Below are 22718 nucleotides of genomic sequence, written 5' to 3'. Positions count from 1 at the left end.
ATTAGCACATCTGTTTTCAGTGACACTTTTTTTTATTACACAGCAACCACCAGGGGTAGGGGTATACATTATTATTGTTCCATATCTGACAACATTTCACGGGTGAAGCAAGTTTACCTTTAGTAGAGTTTCAGAACAGTCATGTAAATTAGTAAGCTTTCAGAACAATCACGTATGAGGGCTTACATGATTACGATGAAATAAATAGTAGACTTTCAGAACAATCATGTAATAGTCAAGTCAAGTCAAGTATTTATTGTTTTGGGCCCAGAGGGCTTTGAAACAAAGTCACTTTTCAGAACAATCACGCGTAACATACGTCCCCCTGCGGTTGGACGCCTGAGGGAGTCATTGCCCATATTTGGCGAAGTGACACAGAGTGCAGCCACCAAGAACAATCGGCAAGATTTGCGCAGAGAGCGGTCTATTTGACGGGAAATTTGGAGAACGCACCTCTGTTTTCATGTATAGGGAGTTGAACAAATTATGCACATGGGTAGCCTATTTGTGTTAAAAAGACACGTAAAAACAACCTTTTGTGGATCCCTACAACATAAATTATTACATTGTAGCTACGCACCAGCCAATCACTCGCATGATACAAATCTAAAACGAACATTGAATCCCAAAGCATTCTTACACAACAGTCTGCCCTGTGGGAAACTAATTTACCCTTTTTTTTTCTTCTTTTTACATTTAGTAGTTATGACTAAATGTTTTAACATAGACGGGGAATCGAGACGAGGGTCGTGATGTATGTGTGTGTGTGTGTGTGTGTGTGTGTGTGTGTGTGTGTGTGTGTGTGTGTGTGTGTGCATGTGTAGAGCGTTTCCGAGGAAACTACTAGACCGATTATTATGAAACTTCAGATGAGATATCCTAGTTATAATATCCCCAGACTGATTTTTTTCTTGTTTACGATAATTGTATTTGATGACGTCATATCCGGCTTTTTGTGAAAGTTGAGGCAGCACTGTCACGCCCTCATATTTTAACCAAATTGATTGAAATTTTAGTTAAGCTATCTTTGACAAAAACTGGACTTTGGTATTGGATTTCAGCTTGGAGGCTTAAAACTTAATTAATGAGTTTGGTCATTACAAATCTAACAATTGTAATTAAATCTTATTTCTCATTTATTGCTGATTCCCAAAACATATAAATATGTTATATTTGGATTAAAAACAAGCTCTGAAAATTAAAATAATGAAAATTATGATTAACATCATATTAGCGAAATCGATGTAAAAATTATTTCATCTTATTCCTTGTTGGTTTCGGATTCCAAAAACATATAGATATGATATTTTTGGATTAAAAACAAGCTCAGAAAGTTAAAAAGAACAGATACAGAAAAGCTACATCCGCCACGAATAATGTAACAGGAATGGTTTTAGAAGTTTTGTCATAGTACAAATACTTAACTTTTTCGGAATTGTATTTTGTGCCTGTGAATTCTGCCAAGAAAACAAACTCTGTTTATTAATAAGAAAAAAATTGCTCTGTTGTTGCATCCCTTAAACAGCGTAAACAAAGACATCGTCAAAAGAAGAATATGTACCGTCTTGAAAGATCACCAAACACATAATTTCACATTTGAATAACGGAATGTTGAACCAATCATTTTAGTGCAATTCTTAAATGTTATGTTATTTGAACTTGTAGGGCTAGTTCAAAATCTGTTTGGCAGCAAAAGCGTGCAAATAGTTCCCCATAACGTAGAATGGAAAGGAAAGCAAAGAGAGCAAATGGGGAATTTATTATCTCCTCAGATTACCCAAGCACAGATGTTAACATTTGAATAAATGCGTGCTCAAAACTTCATTAAAAGTTCCTGTAAATTCTGTTTTTTAAATTGTGCATTCAATAGATGGATAATTTGTGATTTAAAAATGCACACGCACTTTCTTCAAAACCCCATACAATACCTAAAATCAACACTAATCCACCACCGCTCAACGAAACCCGTATTACGGCAATAGACGAACAAAGGGAATAACTCTGTCGGGGCTGTATGGGTTGTGAAAGAGTGAAGAGTATTACCATTATTGAGGCGACCTTTCCACACGTGCTCCTTGTCCGCGTGTTTCAGACACACCCCTCGCTGGTAACTGGCCTATAATATCAGGTGGTAATTGTTGTCTCAATAAAAGCAAAAGTATGTACTCTTTCACAACCCGTACCAACCCGACAGTTATTCCCAATTATCGTCCATTACCCGAGCACACAGCAGTAGGATTCTGAGGAGGCATGGGTCATGTACGGTTCTGATTAGGCCCCTCCCACTACTTCGGTAAACTAGCTCGCTTGAAAATTCAATGTGTGATTTTGGAGAACAAATAAGGGAACAGTACGTTGTGGCATAAAAAGTCATGTAATGTAAAGTCATAAGTATCTTGTTTGCAGTAGACGATCTGCACAAACCTATCTTCCGAGTCACTTTCTCTCATCTCTAGAAACTGTAGGAAAAGATGTACCCAATCACCCTAACCACATGACATCCAAGACATAAACCCCGCCCACCTCGTGTCGGGTGCCTGTGACACACGCACACACACACACACACACACACACACACACACACACTTTATACACACAAAACACACACTCATACGCACATATTGACAGACGGACATACGAACCTTTGCAAACAAACACACATTCACACAAGTGCACACATAAACATACACACAAACTCACGAACACACTCACGCACACGCACAAACACCCCCCCGCTCTCTCTCTCTCTCTTACACACATATAAACACACACACACACACACACACATACACACACACACACACACACTCAAACACGAATACACACTCACACACGCACACTCGCACGCACCCACAAACACACATACACACACACACACACTGACACATGTGCACAAAATGCACGCACACGCACACACACACACACACACACACACACACACACACACACACACACACACACACACACTGCGCGCGAGAGAGAAAGACCGCAGGGAGGGGATGACGTCATGATGCAATGACGTCAAAGCCTTTCGATGTCATCTTCTTATGGGAATCGAACCCAAGACCGCCAGGACAGGGGGCTAGCGTACTAAGCACACAATTCTCACGCATGAACATATAGACAGTTGAACTGCAAACATACATTATCCTACATACGTGAGAGAGACACCCGTGAGATAATAATCATTCAAATCACACGTGTGTATAATTATCATGTAAATGAGGTCATGTCAAGCAAGTCTGGCAGGGACTTATTTTTCCACTGCTTATGATGCCAAAGTCACCGAGACAAACGTCATTATCCTGGCAAACGCGTGACGCAAAATTTTGATGACGTTCCTGTACATCTAGATCTGTTGAATTACTAACATAATGCTGATGAAAAACAACTTTCCGCACACACCAGTTATGAAGTTGATAACCTTGCATCACGCAAGGGACTTTCTTAGCAACGTACCATACCATAAAGAAAATATCATTCGTGACAATTCTGTTTTTCAGTGAAGGTGGCGTACCAGTAGAAGTACGCTGACTGATAAGCATGTTGTGTGTACTTTCAACTAAATTTTTCATACACCTGAAACTATTGTTAAAATAATAGGCTGACAACACACTATGAACATAAATACCACCGTACAATACCGTCAAGTGAGTCGATGTTGACCAAAAATATCACACGAAGGCGATATAATTTTCGTCCGCGAAAAACACGTCTTCTCGCGCTGCGTTCAAGACGGAAAAGGAAGTAGGGAGGTTTAACTCCCTTGAATTATCGTAGGTTTGACTTTCTACAGAAAAGCGACCAAATTATCTTTTCCGATTGTCTTACGGAGGTCTCAGCTGAACCAGGTCATAACCAAATTTATGTAAAGACTTAAATTGTTTTGTAGCGGTGCAACTGAATTTCACGCTCTTTTGAATTTTACGCTATGAATTTCTCGCATTTCTTAACACATGAATTTCACGCAAGTTTCCAGTTAAAATCTCTCCTTACTTGTCATTTGAATTTCACGCACACGCATGCACACGCATGCACGTATCCCCCCCCCGCATCGGTGTGTTTGTGAGTGAGTGCCGTGTATAGACGCGTGAATACAAATCACAATTCAGCAAGACACGAATACCAACAACCAACATGGGAAATCCGTGGGAGTTTATACATCACGACGGTTCGCTCACAACTCACAAATCACAATTCAATGAGAAGAGAGCAAGGGAAGTTGCCAGAAGATAATGACTTTGACATGCGTGACGTTGTGTACGTGAGATACGCGATGTGGAATGAGAGAAAGAATCACATGCCAAAACAACCCAAGAATAGACTCGAAACACATGAATATGTTACCTAATATGGACTTCACCTCTTGAAGAATTTACCATCTCATTTAATAGAAAACTTAAATGTTTCAACTTATTTCAAGGTGTATTGAGACTCATCATCTCATGTACACACACCCCAATGCATACACTACATGCATGATTTTCAAAAGCTCACATGCGCGACTTTCAAAAGCTCACATGCGTGAAATTCAAACCACCAAATGCGGGAAAATCAAATGCGGGAAGACGAAAAAAAAAAATTCAAATGCGTGAAATTCAAATGCATGCAGCCCATTATAGAAACAAAAATTGAACTCACTAATTATACGTCACGCCACACTTTCAGATTATTTCCCCCGATTATGCTTTGACATAATAGATTGCACAAGGCTTTAGAAGAGATCGAGGTTCCAAAACAAGCGTCTTCAGTTTAGCTGCCTCGACTGCAGGACATTTTTAGTAAAATACACGTAAGTACAGTATGTAGGATAAACAGAATACTACATGGCTTGCTGTGTCGTACCAGATTTACACTCGTTGCTTTTTCAAATAGGAAGACATTCCGTTTGCGCGAAATCCCATGTTTGCCACAATCCAAAATGTCGCGAAATAGGGATGGCGGGGAAATGGGATGACGGCAAAACGGCATGGCGACAACATGGAATGTGGCGCCAGTGGTATGACACGGTGGTAACATGTTGCGAAAATGGAATGAGAGCGAAATGGGATAACGGCGAAACAGGATTGCGCCAAAATGGGATGTGGACCTAATGGTACATGACATGGTGGTAAAATGACACTTGGCCTGTGAAATGTCGCAAAAATGGGATGGGGGCGAAATGGGCTAACGGCGAAACGGGATTGCGCCAAAATGGGATGTTCTTTTCTTTCTTTATTTGGTGTTTAACGTCGTTTTCAACCATTCAAGGTTATATCGCGACGGGGAAAGGGGGGAGAAAATGGGATGTGAAGCTAATGGTACATGATATGGCGGTAAAATGACACTTGGCCTGTGAAATGTCGCGAAATGGGATGGGGGTGAAATGGGATAACGGCGAAACGGGACTAATAGATCCCTTGACTTTGGGGTAGCGCGACTTATGTTACTGCTAGCTTTCCACTGGGCGGAAGCGACACGAATTTCCAAGCGATGGGACAAAAAAGTAATGACATTTTTTTGTTCTCAATAGATCCCTTCACTTTGGAGATGATGAGTTAAATATCGGGCGCATTTACGTGATTTTACAAATCACGGGTTAACATGTGCGCCCAAAGTGTGTATCTGATTGGCTGCGGACCTGGGTGCACGAAGCGGGCGTTCTGATGGGCTGTTATGACGGTTAGCCCCGAGAAAGAGAACGAGGGGAGTGGGAAAGAGGGAGTGGGTGGAGGGGGAGGGGGTAAATTCAGAGTATAACGGCGTGTGTCTATCTGTCTGTGCATGTGTGCGAGTGGCGTCACTGATTCTGCGAAAAGCGTGCATGCCATGCAAGTGACATGTCATTTTAGAGAGTGGATGCTAACCCTAACCCGAGACTGTATAATGAGCTATTTTACACTTTTTCTAATCTAAGTCTTTTTCTAATCTAAGTCTAACTTTTTCAAAGTTGAAAAAAGGGCTACCCCCGAATAATGTAACAATTGTTACATTATTCGTTTTTGTTACATTAATTTCGTTGTATCAGACAATGCGTAGACAACAGCATTGAATCAAAATATGACGAAGTATTGAAGTTGAGACTTATTACATTAGAAAAGTGTCTTCACCAATCAAAATTACATTTCTTAGCATTTGCACAAACCATTTTCCGTAAGGGACATTCTTCGCACAGTAATTTAGACACACCTGCAATTATTTGATCGAATATTCTTCATAACAATGCCAATTAATGAAATTCATTTTAATTGCCGAAGAATATCTCGATTACACTCCCCTTCTAGTTACAGAAGAGGAGGGGTGGTATATTAAATGTCCATATATATTTGCATTATTCTTATGAAATTCATTTATTCGCCGCTGTTGCAGGTGCCGAACCAACAATTAGTCTGAAAAACTGTCCTGGTGGTTTTGTTCCTGCTGCCAGCGGCTTCAGCTGCACCTGTGAGGCAGACAATGTCAACAACTCCACTTTGTCACTTCTTTGGAAAGATCCCAAGGGAAGAACTGTCACACAAAGTAATGGAAATGAGAAAACGCTGACGCTGCATTTTAGTGATGTCAGTCCAGAGTTCAACACAAAGCAATATCAGTGTGAACTTCTTCACGATAACATACCCCAAACTCTGCCGTACTCGCCGAAGATAGCGGGTAGGTCTACTATTTTTGTTTTCTCTTAATTATGTCTTTCTCATGGACTGGACAGAAGACGCGATCAGTTGAAGGTTATATTCCTGCAGATTGCTCGCATACATGTCGGCACAGTAAGTGAACAAATAAAAGTCATCGGATGCGTTGCCAAGAGTGTACCCCCCCCCCCCCACACACACACTTGAATGGCCGTCACGTGACCCCTATGATAGCAATCTTGAATTCAAAAAGTAAGCCAAGTATCCAAACATGGGCTTTTGATGGCATAGACAGTTTTAAAGAAATTAAACATGCATGACAATGTATTTGTGGTAAGTGTTGCCGTATTGTTTGGCCCAGTTCGCAATCCTTGGACATTAAAAAGGGAGCGTACACATCTGCATTAATTTAGTACGCATTGTCCTGACATGGCTATAATGCAAACCAGCCATCAACCAGAAAGTAACCTCAAATATCATAAGTGAAACAGAATTTTTTTTGTTCTTAAAAAATATGGATGCACTCTTTCATGCGCAAGCTCATGGCATAAGCTAAGAGGAAATCAACCCCCAGTCTTGGCAAACAGTGACCACAATCTCTAGTCTGCACGCCTTTTACCGAACGCAAAAATACAAGAAATATTTGCATACTAACATTGTAGACGCAAAGAAGAAACTTGTGAATATCAACTGGGAATCTAATTCTTTATAAAAACGAGGTGAAGCTGCTAAATTAGATGTCAAAGGTAATGTTCTTTATATTATAAACAAAAGCATCTGCGATGATTTTAGTGTATTCCTGACATACTACAAATTCACACATCTGAAAGCGTTCTATATGTTTGTGTGTTAAAACAGAGGTCCCTTCACAGCCCTACCTGAAGAACTGCCCCGAAGAGCTGCTCCGTAAAGATGATGAAAACGCAAGCTGCACGTGCATGACATCAACTCTCGGCCTGCCTCCAGCCTTGCTGACATGGGAGGATCCCAATGGATTCACAGTCAAACTTACACAGACGGAAACACTGCTGTCACTACCTTTCACCGCTGTCAATGATTCCTACAGCGGGAAGGACTACCGATGTGTCATCACTCAGTCTGTTACAGAGGTTCACTTTGGCGTCTCGTATAAACCTCAAGTAATAGGTATGTACAGAATAAACATAGACTTCTGAAGTAAATCTTGTATTCTTAACACATTTTACAACACGTAATGATCTACATGATCCTAAAAAATACTGTTTTAGAAGTCCAATCCATATTCAATTTGGGTTTTTTAAATTGTTACAAATGGTACTTGTTCGCAAATGTAAGTTGACATGCGATACTTTCTTTAAAATGTATCGTTATGTTCCATGAACATAATTATGGTCGTACTTTTAGTGCAGTTAGTCTTCCTACACTACTCGTCATGAAAAAAACTTTACACATGCGTTTGAGGGCAGATCTTTCTGATGAGGCCGTTTATTGTAAAACCAATTATATGACTGAAAAAGCCGTTTATTCCCCTAACTTATTCAGAAAACAGATTGAGTTTACATGGCATAGTGTCGATACTGTGGAACCACAACAAAAGACAGCCCCCAAAATCAAATTCGCAAAATCAAGGTTCCCGCGTTAAAATTGACAAAAAATCAGAACAACTAAATCGAAACATGTTTAGCATGTCCTTAGACAAAACAATCACATTTGCATCCAAATCAGTCAGTTCTGTTCGCATATCTTGTCTAACATGGACGCTATGGCATGCTGAGCTGTGTAGGTGGCAGTTTTTGAAGCCGTTTTAGAGGGTAATGAGACAACAAATGGTACATTTGAGTAACTCGTTAACGCATTGCCTTCAAACTTTCCGAGATTTGTGCTAAAACATGTCGTAAAGTACATACGGAATTGCAAGTCATTGGAGACATTAGGTCTACTCTTATTTGACATGTCAGAAAGAGTTCTTAAATTGACGGTAGGTTTTTGCTGACTCATCGAAAAAATTTAATTTGTTGAAATCTTTAAGAACAATTACAGATGCGCCACATACTTAAATTTCACGTACTTATCGTATCAGACATGGGTGGTATGAGTGCGCTGTGAACAGCCATAGTTGATAATGTATTAAAATTAAGGTTAAATTGAAGCTTTCATTTTTCTAAATGCATGCTAATCTTAATTTGTGTTTGTTTAATCGGACAGGGTACATCTTTATTTTTAAAACTCTTTCTGGTATGTCGCATAACAACAGAACTAATATCTCAAATGACTTAAGATTCCGTATTTAATAATAATAATAATAATAATAATAAAGTGTATTTATATTGCGCCTATCCCTTATAAAAAACAAAAATATTTGGCTCTAAGCGCATTACAACATGTGTAGGGACTTGGTACAATCAAGTCTGACAAATACAATAACACAATATACAGTCGGTCTCTTGGGTAAAAATGGGAAAAGCAGCTTCGACATTTAAAAACTGCTACTAAAAAAATCCTCTAACAATGCATACTGCTTTACAATATAAAATATGCATTTATGTATAAATAGGAATTTGAAAAGGTTCTTATGATAAAAACTAACTAGCGAACGACGAAGAAGAAGAAGAATAAAACTATCAATGTCAATGTATAACAAGTCATTCAACGTAAATGGCTAAAGAACAACAACAAAGCAATGATGATAAAACAGTTATACTCAATGGCTAATAACGAGGCAGAACTAAATAGTATCGACACAAGATTAAAACAAAACATATTCCTGGAGACACATTTATACATGTATCAAATAAAAATATACAAAATACAGCCCTCGCACACTCGCACACACACGCCAAGGCACGTGTAGTCGCACTCATACACCGCGACAGCTATCGCGCGCACGTACAAGGAACAAAAACACGGAAATAAACAAGGAAACAGGCACATGAAATAGCAACCCGTCCCCAGCCGGCCCACAGCGCGCTACGATGGCAAGTGACCCCTCTCCTCAATGTGGCAGATACTGAACAGGCTAGGCGTCGAAGTATTGCCGGAAGAGGTGTGTTTTTAGAGAGGACTTGAAGGAGAGGAGAGAGGTAGAAAGGCGGACAGACATGGGCAGAGAGTTCCAAATAGAGGGAGCTGTGTAGATAAAGGCGCGCTTGCCGAAAGCGTTCAGTTTGATGCGTGGGACAACAAGGTGCCCTGCGTCAGCGGATCTGAGGTTGCGTGTGGGGACGTGTGGCTTTAAGAGCGAAGACAGGTAAGAAGGGGCAGAGTCGTCGTGAAGGCTACGGTAACACAGGGTAGCTATTTTATATGTTATGCGTGCTTTGATTGGTAGCCAGTGAAGGGTCATGAGGAGAGGGGTGACATGGTCGCGCTTGCGCTTGCGCAGCACAAGACGTGCTGCATTGTTCATGATGCGCTGTAGGCGGTCTAGCTTGGCGTCTGGGAGGCCGGCTAGGAGCGAGTTGCAGTAATCCAGTCTCGACAAAATAAAAGCCGAAACCAGTGTCTTGGTTGCGTCGAGGGAAAGAAGGTGTCTGATTTGGCTAATCCTCCGCATTTCAAGAAAGGCGGTTCTGCAGAGTGAGTTGATGTGGGCGTCCATTGACAGGCTACTGTCAAGGTGGACACCCAGGTTTTTCACTTTGCTGCTGAATGTGACTGTGGTATCAGAAAGCGTAAGACTGGATGTTTCTGAAAGAAGCTTTAAGTTTGATTGTTTGCCAACTGGCATGATCTCTGTCTTATCATCGTTCATCTTGAGCTTGTTGACTGTCATCCACTGTTTGATGTGATCGCTGCATGATTCTATTGACTGCACTAACTCTGTAAACTGTTTGGTGTGTGCGGATTTTTGTAGTTGAGTGTCGTCTGCGAACATGTGGTACAGGACATTGTGGTGCTTTATGACTTTGCCTAACGGCTGTATGTACATAGTGAATAACACTGGGCCTAACACAGATCCTTGTGGGACTCCATACTTTACGACACGTGTTAGCAAAAATCCCCAAAAGTGTGAAGGCAATGCGTTAACGAGTTACTCAAATGTACCATTTTTTTGTCTTTTACCCGCTAAAACGGCATCCAAAAATTGCCTTTTATGCCCTCTGAGAGGATTGACACCTACACCGCTCAGCATGCCTTAGCGTCCATGTTAGAGAAGATATATTCATGAACAAAGAGCTGATGTTATTGTTCTGTCTAATGACATGCTAAACATGGTTCGATTAAGTTGTTCTGATTTGTTGTCGATTTTATCGCGGGAACCTTGATTTTGCGAATTTGATTTTGGGGGGTGTATGTGTTGTAGGTTCCACTGTATTGACTACGTCATGTAAACTCAATCTGTTTTTTGAATAAGTTAGGGGAATAAACGGACTTTTCAGTCATATAATTGGTTTTACGATAAACGGCCTCATCAGAAAGATCAGCCCTCAAACGCATGTGTACAAGTTTTTTTTGACGAGTAGTGTAGACATGTCCTGTACAAAGTATACTTCTCTTACGTTTAGTCACTAAAGAAGTGGCGTTAGGGGCCTAACTTACCAGACAATTTATTCATGAGAAACCAAGGATATGAAACAACCAACAAAACCACATCGGTCTTCAGTTTGTTGAGCTTTAATGCAAGATGAACGATTTTGAAATGGCGGCCTTGAAACCGACAACGTTAAGTTGAACCAAGTCTAAACACAGATGAGATTGACGTTTGGTCTCAGCGACTTGACCAGCATTCCCCAACTCATACAAAACTATACACACAATTTTTCTTCAAAAATGGGTGCCTTGAATAAACGAATGTACTTAACCAGCCTTTGAGTTCGTGTTTTTATGGTAATTGTTTTTCAAGAAAAATGTCATACAGACTCTGCCTCTGGGAATTGCAAATCAAGCGTATGACTCCCCTCACTGTGTCCCATTCAATATTGTGTCGAAAAAGATAACATAGTGCATGCTAAAATGTACAAATCGGTTCAGTGCTTGTATTTGACTGCAGGCTTCACAAGCACGTATTAAGCTGCTGAAACTTTAACAATAACAATAACAATAACAGCACTGTATTGTCCATTAAAATATTACATAAAAATGGAAATTTTTCTTCGGCACACCCTGCCTGCCTGTAAACGATTATAACAACAATTGTATAGGACGACACACATAAAACATAAAAACATAAAAGGGATACAATCAAATATGATATTGCACAATGTGAATTTACCCTCTCATATCACAGGAGTTGGGTTTCACAGCAGAGTAATCACATTACAAATATTTCACACACACCAAGTTTATAAGCGTGATCATTTGGCTTTTTTCAGTGAAGCCCAACGACCCGCTTGTGTTGGGTGTACTTACAAGTTACAAAGTGGACCAGGATGTCGACTTGAAGTGTTTGGTCTCGGGCGGTTATCCTGTTGTCAAAGAAGTCGACTTTCATTGCGACAGCCACACAGACCAGGAAGACGAGACAGACGCCGATGGAAACCTCATCAGCTCTCTGCGTTTCCAGGCTCTCATGTCTGACCATAACACGACCTGTATCTGCCGAGGCTTCAACGGAGAGACATACAGCAGAGAAATAACTGTTTGTGTCAGTGTTTTTCAGGAAGGTATGTAACTCACAACCAGAATAAGAACTCACCTGTGTTAACCCGTGATTTGTAAAAACGTTTTACAAACTACGTCGAACCTATACGTACTAAAACCGCGATTTGTAAAAATATAAAAATGTAAAAATATCGCATTCCACAAAGAAACACATGCCTTTTATTATTATTAATATTTGTTGTTTAGAGCCTCTCTGGTGGGGGGTGGTTCGGGCCGGATAGGTAAAATATTACGATTTTTAGAATAAGAAAGTAAGAAAGAAAATTTGTAATAGATCCCTTGACTTTGGGGTAACGCGACTCTGTTGCTGCTAGCTTTCGAAAGACGCGACCCGAATTTCCCAGCGATGAAAAAATAAAGTAGTGAGAAAAGATTTTTTTTTTAAATAACAGATCCCTTGACTTTGGGGTAACGCGACAGTGTTGCTGCTAGCTTTCCACTGGGAGGAAGTGACCCGAATTTCCCAGCGATGGGACAATAAAGAAATGAAAAAAAATGGAAAAAAAAATCTTAATAGATCCCTTGACTTTGGAGATGACAAGAAAATATCGGGCGCATGTACGTGATTTGTAAAACATTTGTTTTACATTTTTACAAATCACGGGTTAATAACCTGGCATGTGTACTTTCTAGAAATGACGATTTATGTAGTCTGTTCAAAGCTACACGGGACTGTGAGGAGAGGTGGCTCCCTACTTTTCTTCCAAATTCAATGCCTACATATCGGAAAATAAAGAATTTACATTATTATCATTCATATACATTGATGTGCTTCCATTTGACCAACGCCAAGTGGAAGCCATACAGAGCACAGCAATAGTTGACTTCAATTAGCCTGTGAGAGGGCAGAGATGACACAGAAGTTCTAAATGAAAGCGTATCAATGCTATTTTAATTTAATCTGTCACCGAGCACAGTCTTGTACAGATCATGAATGCAATTGGTAAACAGAGATTCTGTTCTGTCCACATACACCTGCTTCAATGATGGGTATATCACTCTACTCCTGCTTGATTGGTTTTCATAAAAATAGTCGTTTTGATTATTTTTTTTTATTAGAGCGATAACTGGCAAAATCACAAAACTTTTGTTTACTGAACAAGCCTGGACGGCATTCCATCGAGGTCATCTGTTCCGGATGGACTAATCGTCTGGGTCTTTTTTGTTTACACCGCTATTGGAACATCCAATCCTCAACTGGCATAAACTACTTAAGCGTGTACCAATGCATGAGGGTACAATATAAACTGAGGACCTGTAATGTTTATTGAGTTCTTCGTGAGGTGACCCTGTTAACCGGGGTAGCATGCGCCCTGGGACAAAAGACAACGGATCTAGAGTAGATCATTCACATGGAGAAGAATCAAGTTAAATGTGATTTGTGAGACACCGGAATAACAACAACAAATGTTTTTTTTTTAAATAGGAGACAAGATCATCATGTCAGTCCCGCATAACGTTACAGTAAAGCAAGTAGTTGATTAAAGTTAATTACAAGCACCTACGAATTGAATTAAGTTTACTGAGTGAACTCGGGATTTTTTTTTTCTAATTCTACCCCCCCCCCACACACACACACACAGACACACTCCATTGACTTTTTCAGGACGGATAGCATGGTTACTGAGACCTACAAAGTGGAAAAAATAAGCAAACCCGACGGTGGTATTATTTGATAGGACGATATTAACACGCTGAGTGACAGAGCAATATGAACAACCAGAAAAGCAAATGCTTATACCACTCGCCTTCGCCATGTCCCATTACAGTGGAACACTCCTATTAACCACCCCCCCCATCCTCCAATAGAAGACTCCCTCCCCTTTAAGACACCCCCCAACCCCACCCTCCCCCATCCCACCGCCATCACGAGCCTCAGAGTCTCATAGTCACACTTTAGACTTAGTACACTCTGTGATTGCAATTTATGTTCCTTATAATTATGGCCAAGCGCGTCATTTTTAATTTCCTGAGACCATTGTTTTTTACATTTAGTCAAGTTTTGACTAAATGTTTTAACGTAGAGGGGGGAATCGAGACGAGGGTCGTGGTGTATGTGCGTGTGTGTGTGTGTGTGTGTGTGTGTGTGTGTGTGTGTGTGTGTGTGTGTGTGTGTGTGTGTCTGTGTGTGTGTGTAGAGCGATTCAGACTAAACTACTGGACCGATCTTTATGAAATTTGACATGAGAATTCCTGGGTATGAAATCCCCGGACGTTTTTTTCATTTTTTTGATAAATGTCTTTGATGACGTCATATCCGGATTTTCGTGAAAGTTGAGGAGACACTGTCACGCCCTCATTTTTCAACCAAATTGGTTGACATTTTGGTCAAGTAATCTTCGACGAAGCCCGGAATTTGGTATTGCATTTCAGCTTGGTGGCTTAAAAATTAATTAATGACTTTGGTCATTAAAAATCTGAAAATTGTAAAAAAAAAATAACAATTTATAAAACGATCCAAATTTAAGTTCATCTTATTCTCCATCATTTTCTGATTCCAAAAACATATAAATATGTTATATTTGGATTAAAAACAAGCTCTGAAAATTAAATATATAAAAATTATTATCAAAATTAAATTGTCGAAATCAATTTAAAAACACTTTCATCTTATTTCGTGTTGGTTCCTGATTCCAAAAACATATAGATATGATATGTTTGGATTAAAAACACGCTCAGAAAGTTAAAACAAAGAGAGGTACTGAAAAGCGTGCTATCCTTCTTTGCGCAACTACTACCCCGCTCTTCTTGTCAATTTCACTGCCTTTGCCATGAGCGGTGGACTGACGATGCTACGAGTATACGGTCTTGCTGAAAAATGGCATTGCGTTCAGTTTCATTCTGTGAGTTCGACAGCTACTTGACTAAATATTGTATTTTCGCCTTACGCGACTTGTTTATTATTCACTGAGACGAGGTGTGTAATCAATTTATTTCTCCTTTTTTGAGTAATGTGTTTTTGTGCCACAGTTTGGTCGAGTTCTAATCGAGTTCTAGTCTTTCGGATGAGACGAAAAACCGAGGTCCCTTCGTGTACACTATATTGGGGAGTGCACGTTAAAGATCCCACGATTGACAAAAGGGTCTTTCCGGGCAAAATTGTATCGGCATAGATAAAAAAAAATCCACCAAAATACCCGTGTGACTTGAAATAATAGGTCGTGAAAAGTAGGATATGCGCCGAAATGGCTGCGATCTGCTGGTCGATGTGAATGCGTGATGTATTGTGTAAAAAATTCCATCTCACACGGCATAAATAGATCCCTGCGTCTTGAGTCCGAGTCTGGAGATACGCGCGCGATATGAGACTTCATATATATATATATATAATCGAGTTTGGTCGAGTGCCAGTCTGCCTGCCCAAGCGTGTGATTAATGCGCAGTTGAAGAGTTTCGTGAAAATTATTCAGTTCTGCTAACACTTCACCGCATTTTATTTGGTTTGGAATAAAATCAAGTACACAGTTATGCCGTTTACTGGGGTCACGTCGGGAAATCATCAAACCCCAAAATTGTGGAAAGCTTCAGATCTCGTTATTAGCCATTGAGTATAACTGTTTTATCATCATTGCTTTGTTGTTGTTCTTTAGCCATTTACGTTGACTTGTTATACATTGACATTGATAGTTTTATTCTTCTTCTTCTTCGTCGTTCGCTAGTTAGTTTTTATCAAAAGAACCTTTTCTAATTCCTATTAACCCGATGTTCTTTAACTATATTTATACATAAATGCATATATTGTAAAGCAGTATGCATTGTTAGAGGATTTTTTAGTAGCAGTGTTTAAATGTCGAAGCTGCTTTTCCCATTTTTACCCAAGAGACCGACTGTATATTGTGTTATTGTATTTGTCAGACTTGATTGTACCAAGTCCCTACACATGTTGTAATGCGCTTAGAGCCAAATATTTTTGTTTTTTGTAAGGGATAGGCGCAATATAAATACACTTTATTTATTTATTTATTTATTTATCTATATTGAAAAACATCCGAGATAACCTCAACGTTAAATTTTTTGTCCACGGACGGATACGGATGAGTACTTACTCAGGTGAGTCAAAAAAGCGTTTAAAAATTCTATCATCATCTGAGGCTTGTTGTGCTCGTTTTTACATTTAGTCAAGTTTATACCAAATATTTTCAAATAGACTGGGAATCGAGATTAGGGTGTTGGTGTTTGTGTATGTGTATGTCTATGTGTGTGTATATATATATAGAGCGATTCCGAGACTAACTACTGGAACAGTTTCTGGGTATGATATCCTCAGACTTATTTTTAGATAGATGTCTTTGATGACGTCGATCCGGCTTTTTGTGAAAGTTGAGGCAGCACTTTCGCACCCTCAATTTTCAACCAAATTGATTGACATTTTGATCAAGCAATCTTCGACGAAGTCCGGACTATGGTATTGCATTTCAGCTTGGAAGCGTAACAATTAGTTAATTTGTTTGCTCATTAAATATGTCATTAAAATCGAATTTTCAGTAACAGATTTAAAAATGATTGCATTCTATTTTTCACCTTCCCCTGAATTTAAAAATATATAGATATGTCATGTTTACTCTAACAATGTGCTCACACTTAAAGAAAATAGGTTAGTTAGGTAATACGTTGGCATGCTTCGCGGAGACGAGCGTGACCCGTCTTAGTGCTTTCTCGGCCTGCAGGTGTTTTGACCAAACCGTCATAGCCTCACTGATGACCATCCGATTTGTTCTTAAAGTAGTTGCAAGCACGCACACGCTAGCTCAGAATGTTAAAAAGAATACAGAAAAGCGCGCTTTCCTGATGAGCGCAATACACTACCGCACTATACTGGCTTGTCAATTTCACTTCGTTTTGCACGTGAAAAGTGAGCGATTTCCTTGTCGCGGGGATTGACGAAGCTGTATTGTCTTGGGGAAAAATGCAGTGCGTTCAGTCTCATTCCGTGAGTTCGACAGCTTGACTGAATGTAGTAATTTTGCCTTACGCGACTTGTTTTAATTTGTATTTGTTTTTGTTTGTTTTGGGTTGCAGGCGAAGACGATTCTATTCTCGTTACAGTCGTTGTACCCGTTGTTGTGACACTACTGGGGGTGATTGGTACAGCGCTTACAGCCTACATCATCACAGTCAGAAAAAAAGGAACAAGACTGACGGGCGAAGAAACCCCACAAGAATTTGACTGCTCATATTCCTAAATACAGATTTAACAATTAAAGAACAAAGGTTAGTTATGAGAACGTTTAATATCCTACGAAAAAAGACATGTCCAGGTACATCGATCCAACTGTGTTTACAGTGGACAAACAAACAGACAACCCTAAAATTTCCAGAGACCAAATCAAAAGTATACCAAGCGGAAGCGTTTATTGCCTACCTTATGATTATATTTTAAAGAAGACATTTTCATATATCCTATTTTGAGTTTTAATTTAAAGTAAAGTTGACTAGCATAGCTAATAACCATAATGTATTTATGATTATAAAGGATAAAGGAGAGTATGTACGAGGATGTATGTGAGGGTGCGGGTAATGGTATGGATATGTGTGGTTTGGGATATGTGCGTATTGATGTGTACTTTTATGTGTCGATATGTTTTGAGAGTGTGTTTTTATGTGATGTTATTTCGTACACGAGCCAAGATCACATAATACAGGTTAATTGATTTGAATTAAATTTATTGAACCGAAAAAAAACCCCAAGAGGCGAAGCCTTCAAGGCTCACGTAAGAAATCGACAAACAGTAACACAAACTCAATCACTCCGTCACACATACACACACACACAGTAAGCATAGGTGACACGGTGCAAGAGTGCGAGACACTAGATCTAGATCTGTCTGTCTGTAGCCTACTTACGGGGACACGACTGCCAGATGGCCAGATCGACACTGCGCTTTCGACAGCGCTTCCTCGCGCAGACACTGGAAACACGCTGTGCAGATTAACCTGTAGGAAATCTCCTTTGGTATCTTCTTTATCTATTTTTCTGGAGCTACGAAACCGAACAATGTGAAATCGTCTTCTCCGAATCGGCGAACTGCAGCTCGGGGATAACTGTATCTATACCACAATCCTTCACGCGATCTGACCTAACCTTGACCCCTGACCTGGTCTACATACCACACACGACACAAACCAGTCACCTGTTTTTACCCCCCCAAAACCCCCCACCACCCGTTTTCTTTGGATACACACTTTAACTACATACGTGCCGACGAAATGTTGATCATTGCTTCAATATTTTGAAGCAGTTGCTTGGATAATAACCAGGTAAAATTAGTATTTCGGTGTTTAGTCAAAATTAATGTTAAAGTTTCTATCACACACATACACACACACACATACACACGCACAGACAGACAAAGTTTATTATTATAATTATCTGTCTCTCCCCTGTCTACGATAACAGGGGTGGGACTCTCTTGTGATGAAAAACGATGAAATCCCTTTTTTCTAGGGGGGTTCCAAAATTTGTTTAAATGGTACATTAAAATCTGTGCAATCTGGTGCATTCTGAGACCAAAATTCAACTCGTTTGGATCAGGTAAACAAGTCGCGTAAGGCGAAATAACAACATTTAGTCAAGCTGTCGAACTCACACAATGAAAATGAACGCATTGCTTGTTTCACCAAGACCACATACTCGTAGTTTCGTCAGTCCACCGCTCGTGGCAAAGGCAGTGAAATCGACAAGCCATGCATAATAGTGCGGTAGTGGTCGCGCTGAGCAGGATAACACGCTTCTCTGTATCTCTATTCTTTTTACCTTACTGAGTTGGTTTTTAATCCAAACATATCATATATATATGTTTTGGGAATCAGGGACCGACAAGAAATAAGATGAAATTGTTTTTAAATCGATTTCGGAAAATTAATTTTAATCATAATGTTTATATTTTAAATTTTCAGAGCTTGTTTGTAATCCAAATATAACATATGTATATGTTTTTGGAATCAGCAAATGACAAAAAATAATATGAAATTATTTTTGGATCGTTTAATAAAAAAAATAATTGTAATTACAAGTTTCCGATTTTTAATGACCAAACTCATTCATTAGTTTTTAAGCCACCAATCTGAAATGCAATACCAAACTCCGGCCTTCGTCGAAGATTGCTTTGCCAAAATTTCAATCAATTTGATTGAAAAATGAGGGTGTGACAGTGCCGCCTCAACTTTTACAAAAAGCCGGATATGACGTCATCAAAGGTATTTATCGAAAAAATGAAAAAAAAAGTCCGGGGATATAATTCCCAGGAACTCTCGTCAAATTACATAAAGATCGGTCCAGTAGATTAGTCTGAATCGCTCTACACACACACACGCATAGACAGACAGACAGACAGACAGACAGACAGACACACACACACACACACACACACACACACACACACACACACACACACACACACACACACACATACACCACGACCCTCGTCTCGATTCCCCCCTCGATGTTAAAACATTTGGTCATAACTTGACTAAATGTAAAAAACTAAAAAAACACCCAACCAAACAAAACAACCACTTTCACACAACAATGGTAACATTGTAATGGTGCATACTAACGTAATGAACCATGTATCCACAATCCAATACTGGCAATAGTATGATCCAAGTGACGCCCCAATGCATTGAAGCTCAAAATGACTACATGTATTAGTTATCAGGAGTTTTCAGTCAGCACAATTTAACTTTCAAGCCTCCAGTGTTCTGTTCCATCTTCACTTCTCTCCATATCATTCAGTCAACAAGTTATAGATACTGTGATGAAATGGGACGCGGAAAAATAGATTACTCCAGCGGAATTCGTAAGTTGTGTCCGCGTAAATCCGCGGATTCGCGGAAAAGTCCCACCCCTGGATAAAGACAATTGGGTCGATGTATTTGTAAATGGTTTTTTTGGTTACAAAGAATGCTATTGCGACTCTGTTCTTCCAGGTAAGTACGTACTATTGCCTTTTTCTTGAAACGATTTCATCGTTCTGTAAACCTCATGTGAGGCGTAGTGGTCCTTTAATTTTCTCTTTTTAATTATTCAGCTTATAAATAATATTGATAAATGGAAAACATATTGAATCAGCTTACCGTGAATCGATGTTCCCTGACTTTCTTCGCGTGCAAAACATGACATGAGTACAGCTCAGTTTTCCGCAGGGGGTCACTTTTAAAAATATACATGTTTCGGTAAATCATGTTTATCACTTGCTTATCAAGTCAGATATGACATGCTTTGGAAAAAATAATGAAATGATGTGGCAGATGGTTGGATCTGCATTTTTAATGCAGACATAAATCGGTTTGTTTGTTGAACTGCTGCTGTTATCAGTGCAAAACAACGGTGTCGTTATTTGGCAGGTTTCTTAGTGCGGATTCTTAGAGCTATAAAACCGTAAGATTAGTGACGTCACAAGGTGGCAAATCCCTCAGTATGTTAGGAGACTTAACTTGCATCTGAAAGCCAACCTTGGAGGTCGTCAAAGGCATTTATTGAAGTCAACAAGTGTAGAAATACAGTTCCGTGTGACGTCATCAAGTCTTTTTAGGAAGGCTACTCTGCTAAGGACTTAATACTGGCGGACGATAACATGAAGAATGATCATGCAAGAATCGTGTTGTCCTCTTACTAGACCGACTACCGTCATGGGTGAGTGGGCAGGCTGATATCTAGATCTGAATGTTATCAAGCACACCTTGTGTATGGCACAAATGACCCACAGTGGGTGACAACCAGTTCCATCCACACAGACCAGTCACACTCTCCATGGCTGTTCAAGAAGAAACCAATTCTGGATGAAAAGTTTCAACGACTTGAAGTCCTGCCTTCTGAGAAAAAAACCAGTGAGATAATAACAGTCAGGGGAGGTAACACCCACTGCTGACAGTAAACAGAGCGCTGGGGGAGACACATCAAAATGAGGGCCCCAAAGGGGGGGTATCATCACGATCACGGGAAGAGAAGTTTTAGCTTTCACGATCACAGTTACCTTGATTTTTGTTTTCACGATCACAAACACCTTGACGAATAGAGGATCATAGAGTGATACAGCTGTGAAAAATGTACGTTGAAAATAAAATGCTTTGCAATAATGCCCATCACGATCACGAAAACAAATCACGATCACGATCACGAGACTTGATTTTTTTGTCATCACGGATCACGGGCAAAGTCCCATCACGATCACAGAAATGGAAATTTCGGCAATCACGGTCACAGAAAGTTCAAAAAACGCCAATCACGATCACGATTATAAACCCTTTGGGGCCCTATTCTTTGTGATTGCCAAAATCTATTGAGCTACGCCACGCCGTTTGCGTTCTGTGGCCTGTTCTTTGTAAAACATAAAATAATGTGTGAAAATTGGACACATTATCTTAAGTATAGTTAAACACCCTGTTGTTAAATTTATGTCGTCAAACAAGGTTAGGAAAGTAACACAGAACCATGCCTCACTACTTAAAACTCAAACAAAGCTATTCTGGCAGTTCACTTAATGTTGATGAATGTTTAAATATTACATTTAAGATTGAATATCAGGGTTGCTTTACTTCTTATACTGTTCAAAAAAAGAAACGCATAGCTTGTAATATTTGGTTAATTTAGTTATATGGCTACAAGGATATCCACCAAACTGCAGAAAATGTTTATCTGGTCGTCGACCTTTCGTCCATTGCCACAAGTGAGCTCTGCACGTGACGCATGCGTTATCAGTGGCTACAATGTCAAAATTGCTCATTTGGCATGACCACTCGTCATGCTTCAGTGTAATCTCGTGAAACTCGGGGAATATTGAGCTCTCACCATGTCTTCCAAAACCCATAAAAGCGGATTGTTCGCCACAAAGAAATCAGACGACAATTCAGCGACGAAAGATGGCCCGATTGAGCAGAGAAGACCGCCAAATTGCATTGGGTCGTTTACAAGCAGGCCAAAGTCAAAGTGCAATCGCCAGGCACTTCCACGTGTCCCAGAGCACCATCAGTAGACTGTGGGTCAGGTTTCAAGCCACTGGCTCCGTTGCTGACTTGCCACGAGCGGGAAGACCAAGGGCGACAACTGCTGCTCACGACCGCTTCATACGGCTCCGCCACCCCCGGAATCGTTTCCTGTCGGCCTCATCTTCTGTCCAGGCTCTCCCCGGGCCACACCGATTATCGGACCAGACCGTGCGGAACCGCCTGCATGAAGCTGGTTTGAGAGCTCGCAGACCTCACAGAGGAGCTGTCCTCACCCGCCGCCATCGCCAGAACCGAGTGCAGTGGGGCAACCAGCACCTTCGCTGGACCGTCCGGAATCACTGGAGACACGTGTGGTTCAGCGACGAGTCCTACTTCCTGCTCCAGCGACATGATGGTCGGAGGAGGGTCTACCGGAGAGTAAACGAACGTTACGCGCCCAACTGTGTGGATGAGGCACCCGTTCATGGTGGTGGAGGCGTCATGGTGTGGGGGGCGATCAATACCGCTGGAAGGAGCACCCTGGTGCACGTCCAAGGGCGCATAACTGCCAAGCGATACGTGGAGGAAATTCTGCGCCCACAC

At 40.3% G+C, this 22718-nt stretch overlaps 1 protein-coding gene across 1 annotated transcript in view; it reads left to right on the top strand.

Annotated features, from left to right (window-relative positions):
* The window catches only part of LOC138980589 (uncharacterized), a 28689-nt gene extending 10990 nt beyond the window's left edge, over window positions 1-17699 (top strand). Inside the window, exons 3-6 of the mRNA XM_070353490.1 lie at window positions 6349-6630; window positions 7467-7754; window positions 11900-12190; window positions 17208-17699. Coding sequence (XP_070209591.1) covers window positions 7547-7754; window positions 11900-12190; window positions 17208-17371 — 663 coding nt within the window. The 5' untranslated portion in view covers window positions 6349-6630; window positions 7467-7546 and the 3' untranslated portion in view covers window positions 17372-17699. The remainder of the gene's footprint in view (window positions 1-6348; window positions 6631-7466; window positions 7755-11899; window positions 12191-17207) is intronic.
* Window positions 17700-22718: the final 5019 nt, after the last annotated feature.

The sequence above is a fragment of the Littorina saxatilis genome, linkage group LG11 (genome assembly GCF_037325665.1).
Source record: "Littorina saxatilis isolate snail1 linkage group LG11, US_GU_Lsax_2.0, whole genome shotgun sequence".
Taxonomy (NCBI): Eukaryota; Metazoa; Mollusca; class Gastropoda; order Littorinimorpha; family Littorinidae; genus Littorina; species Littorina saxatilis.
Note: the sequence above shows the minus strand (reverse complement) of the source record. Positions and strands in the feature narration are given on the sequence as shown.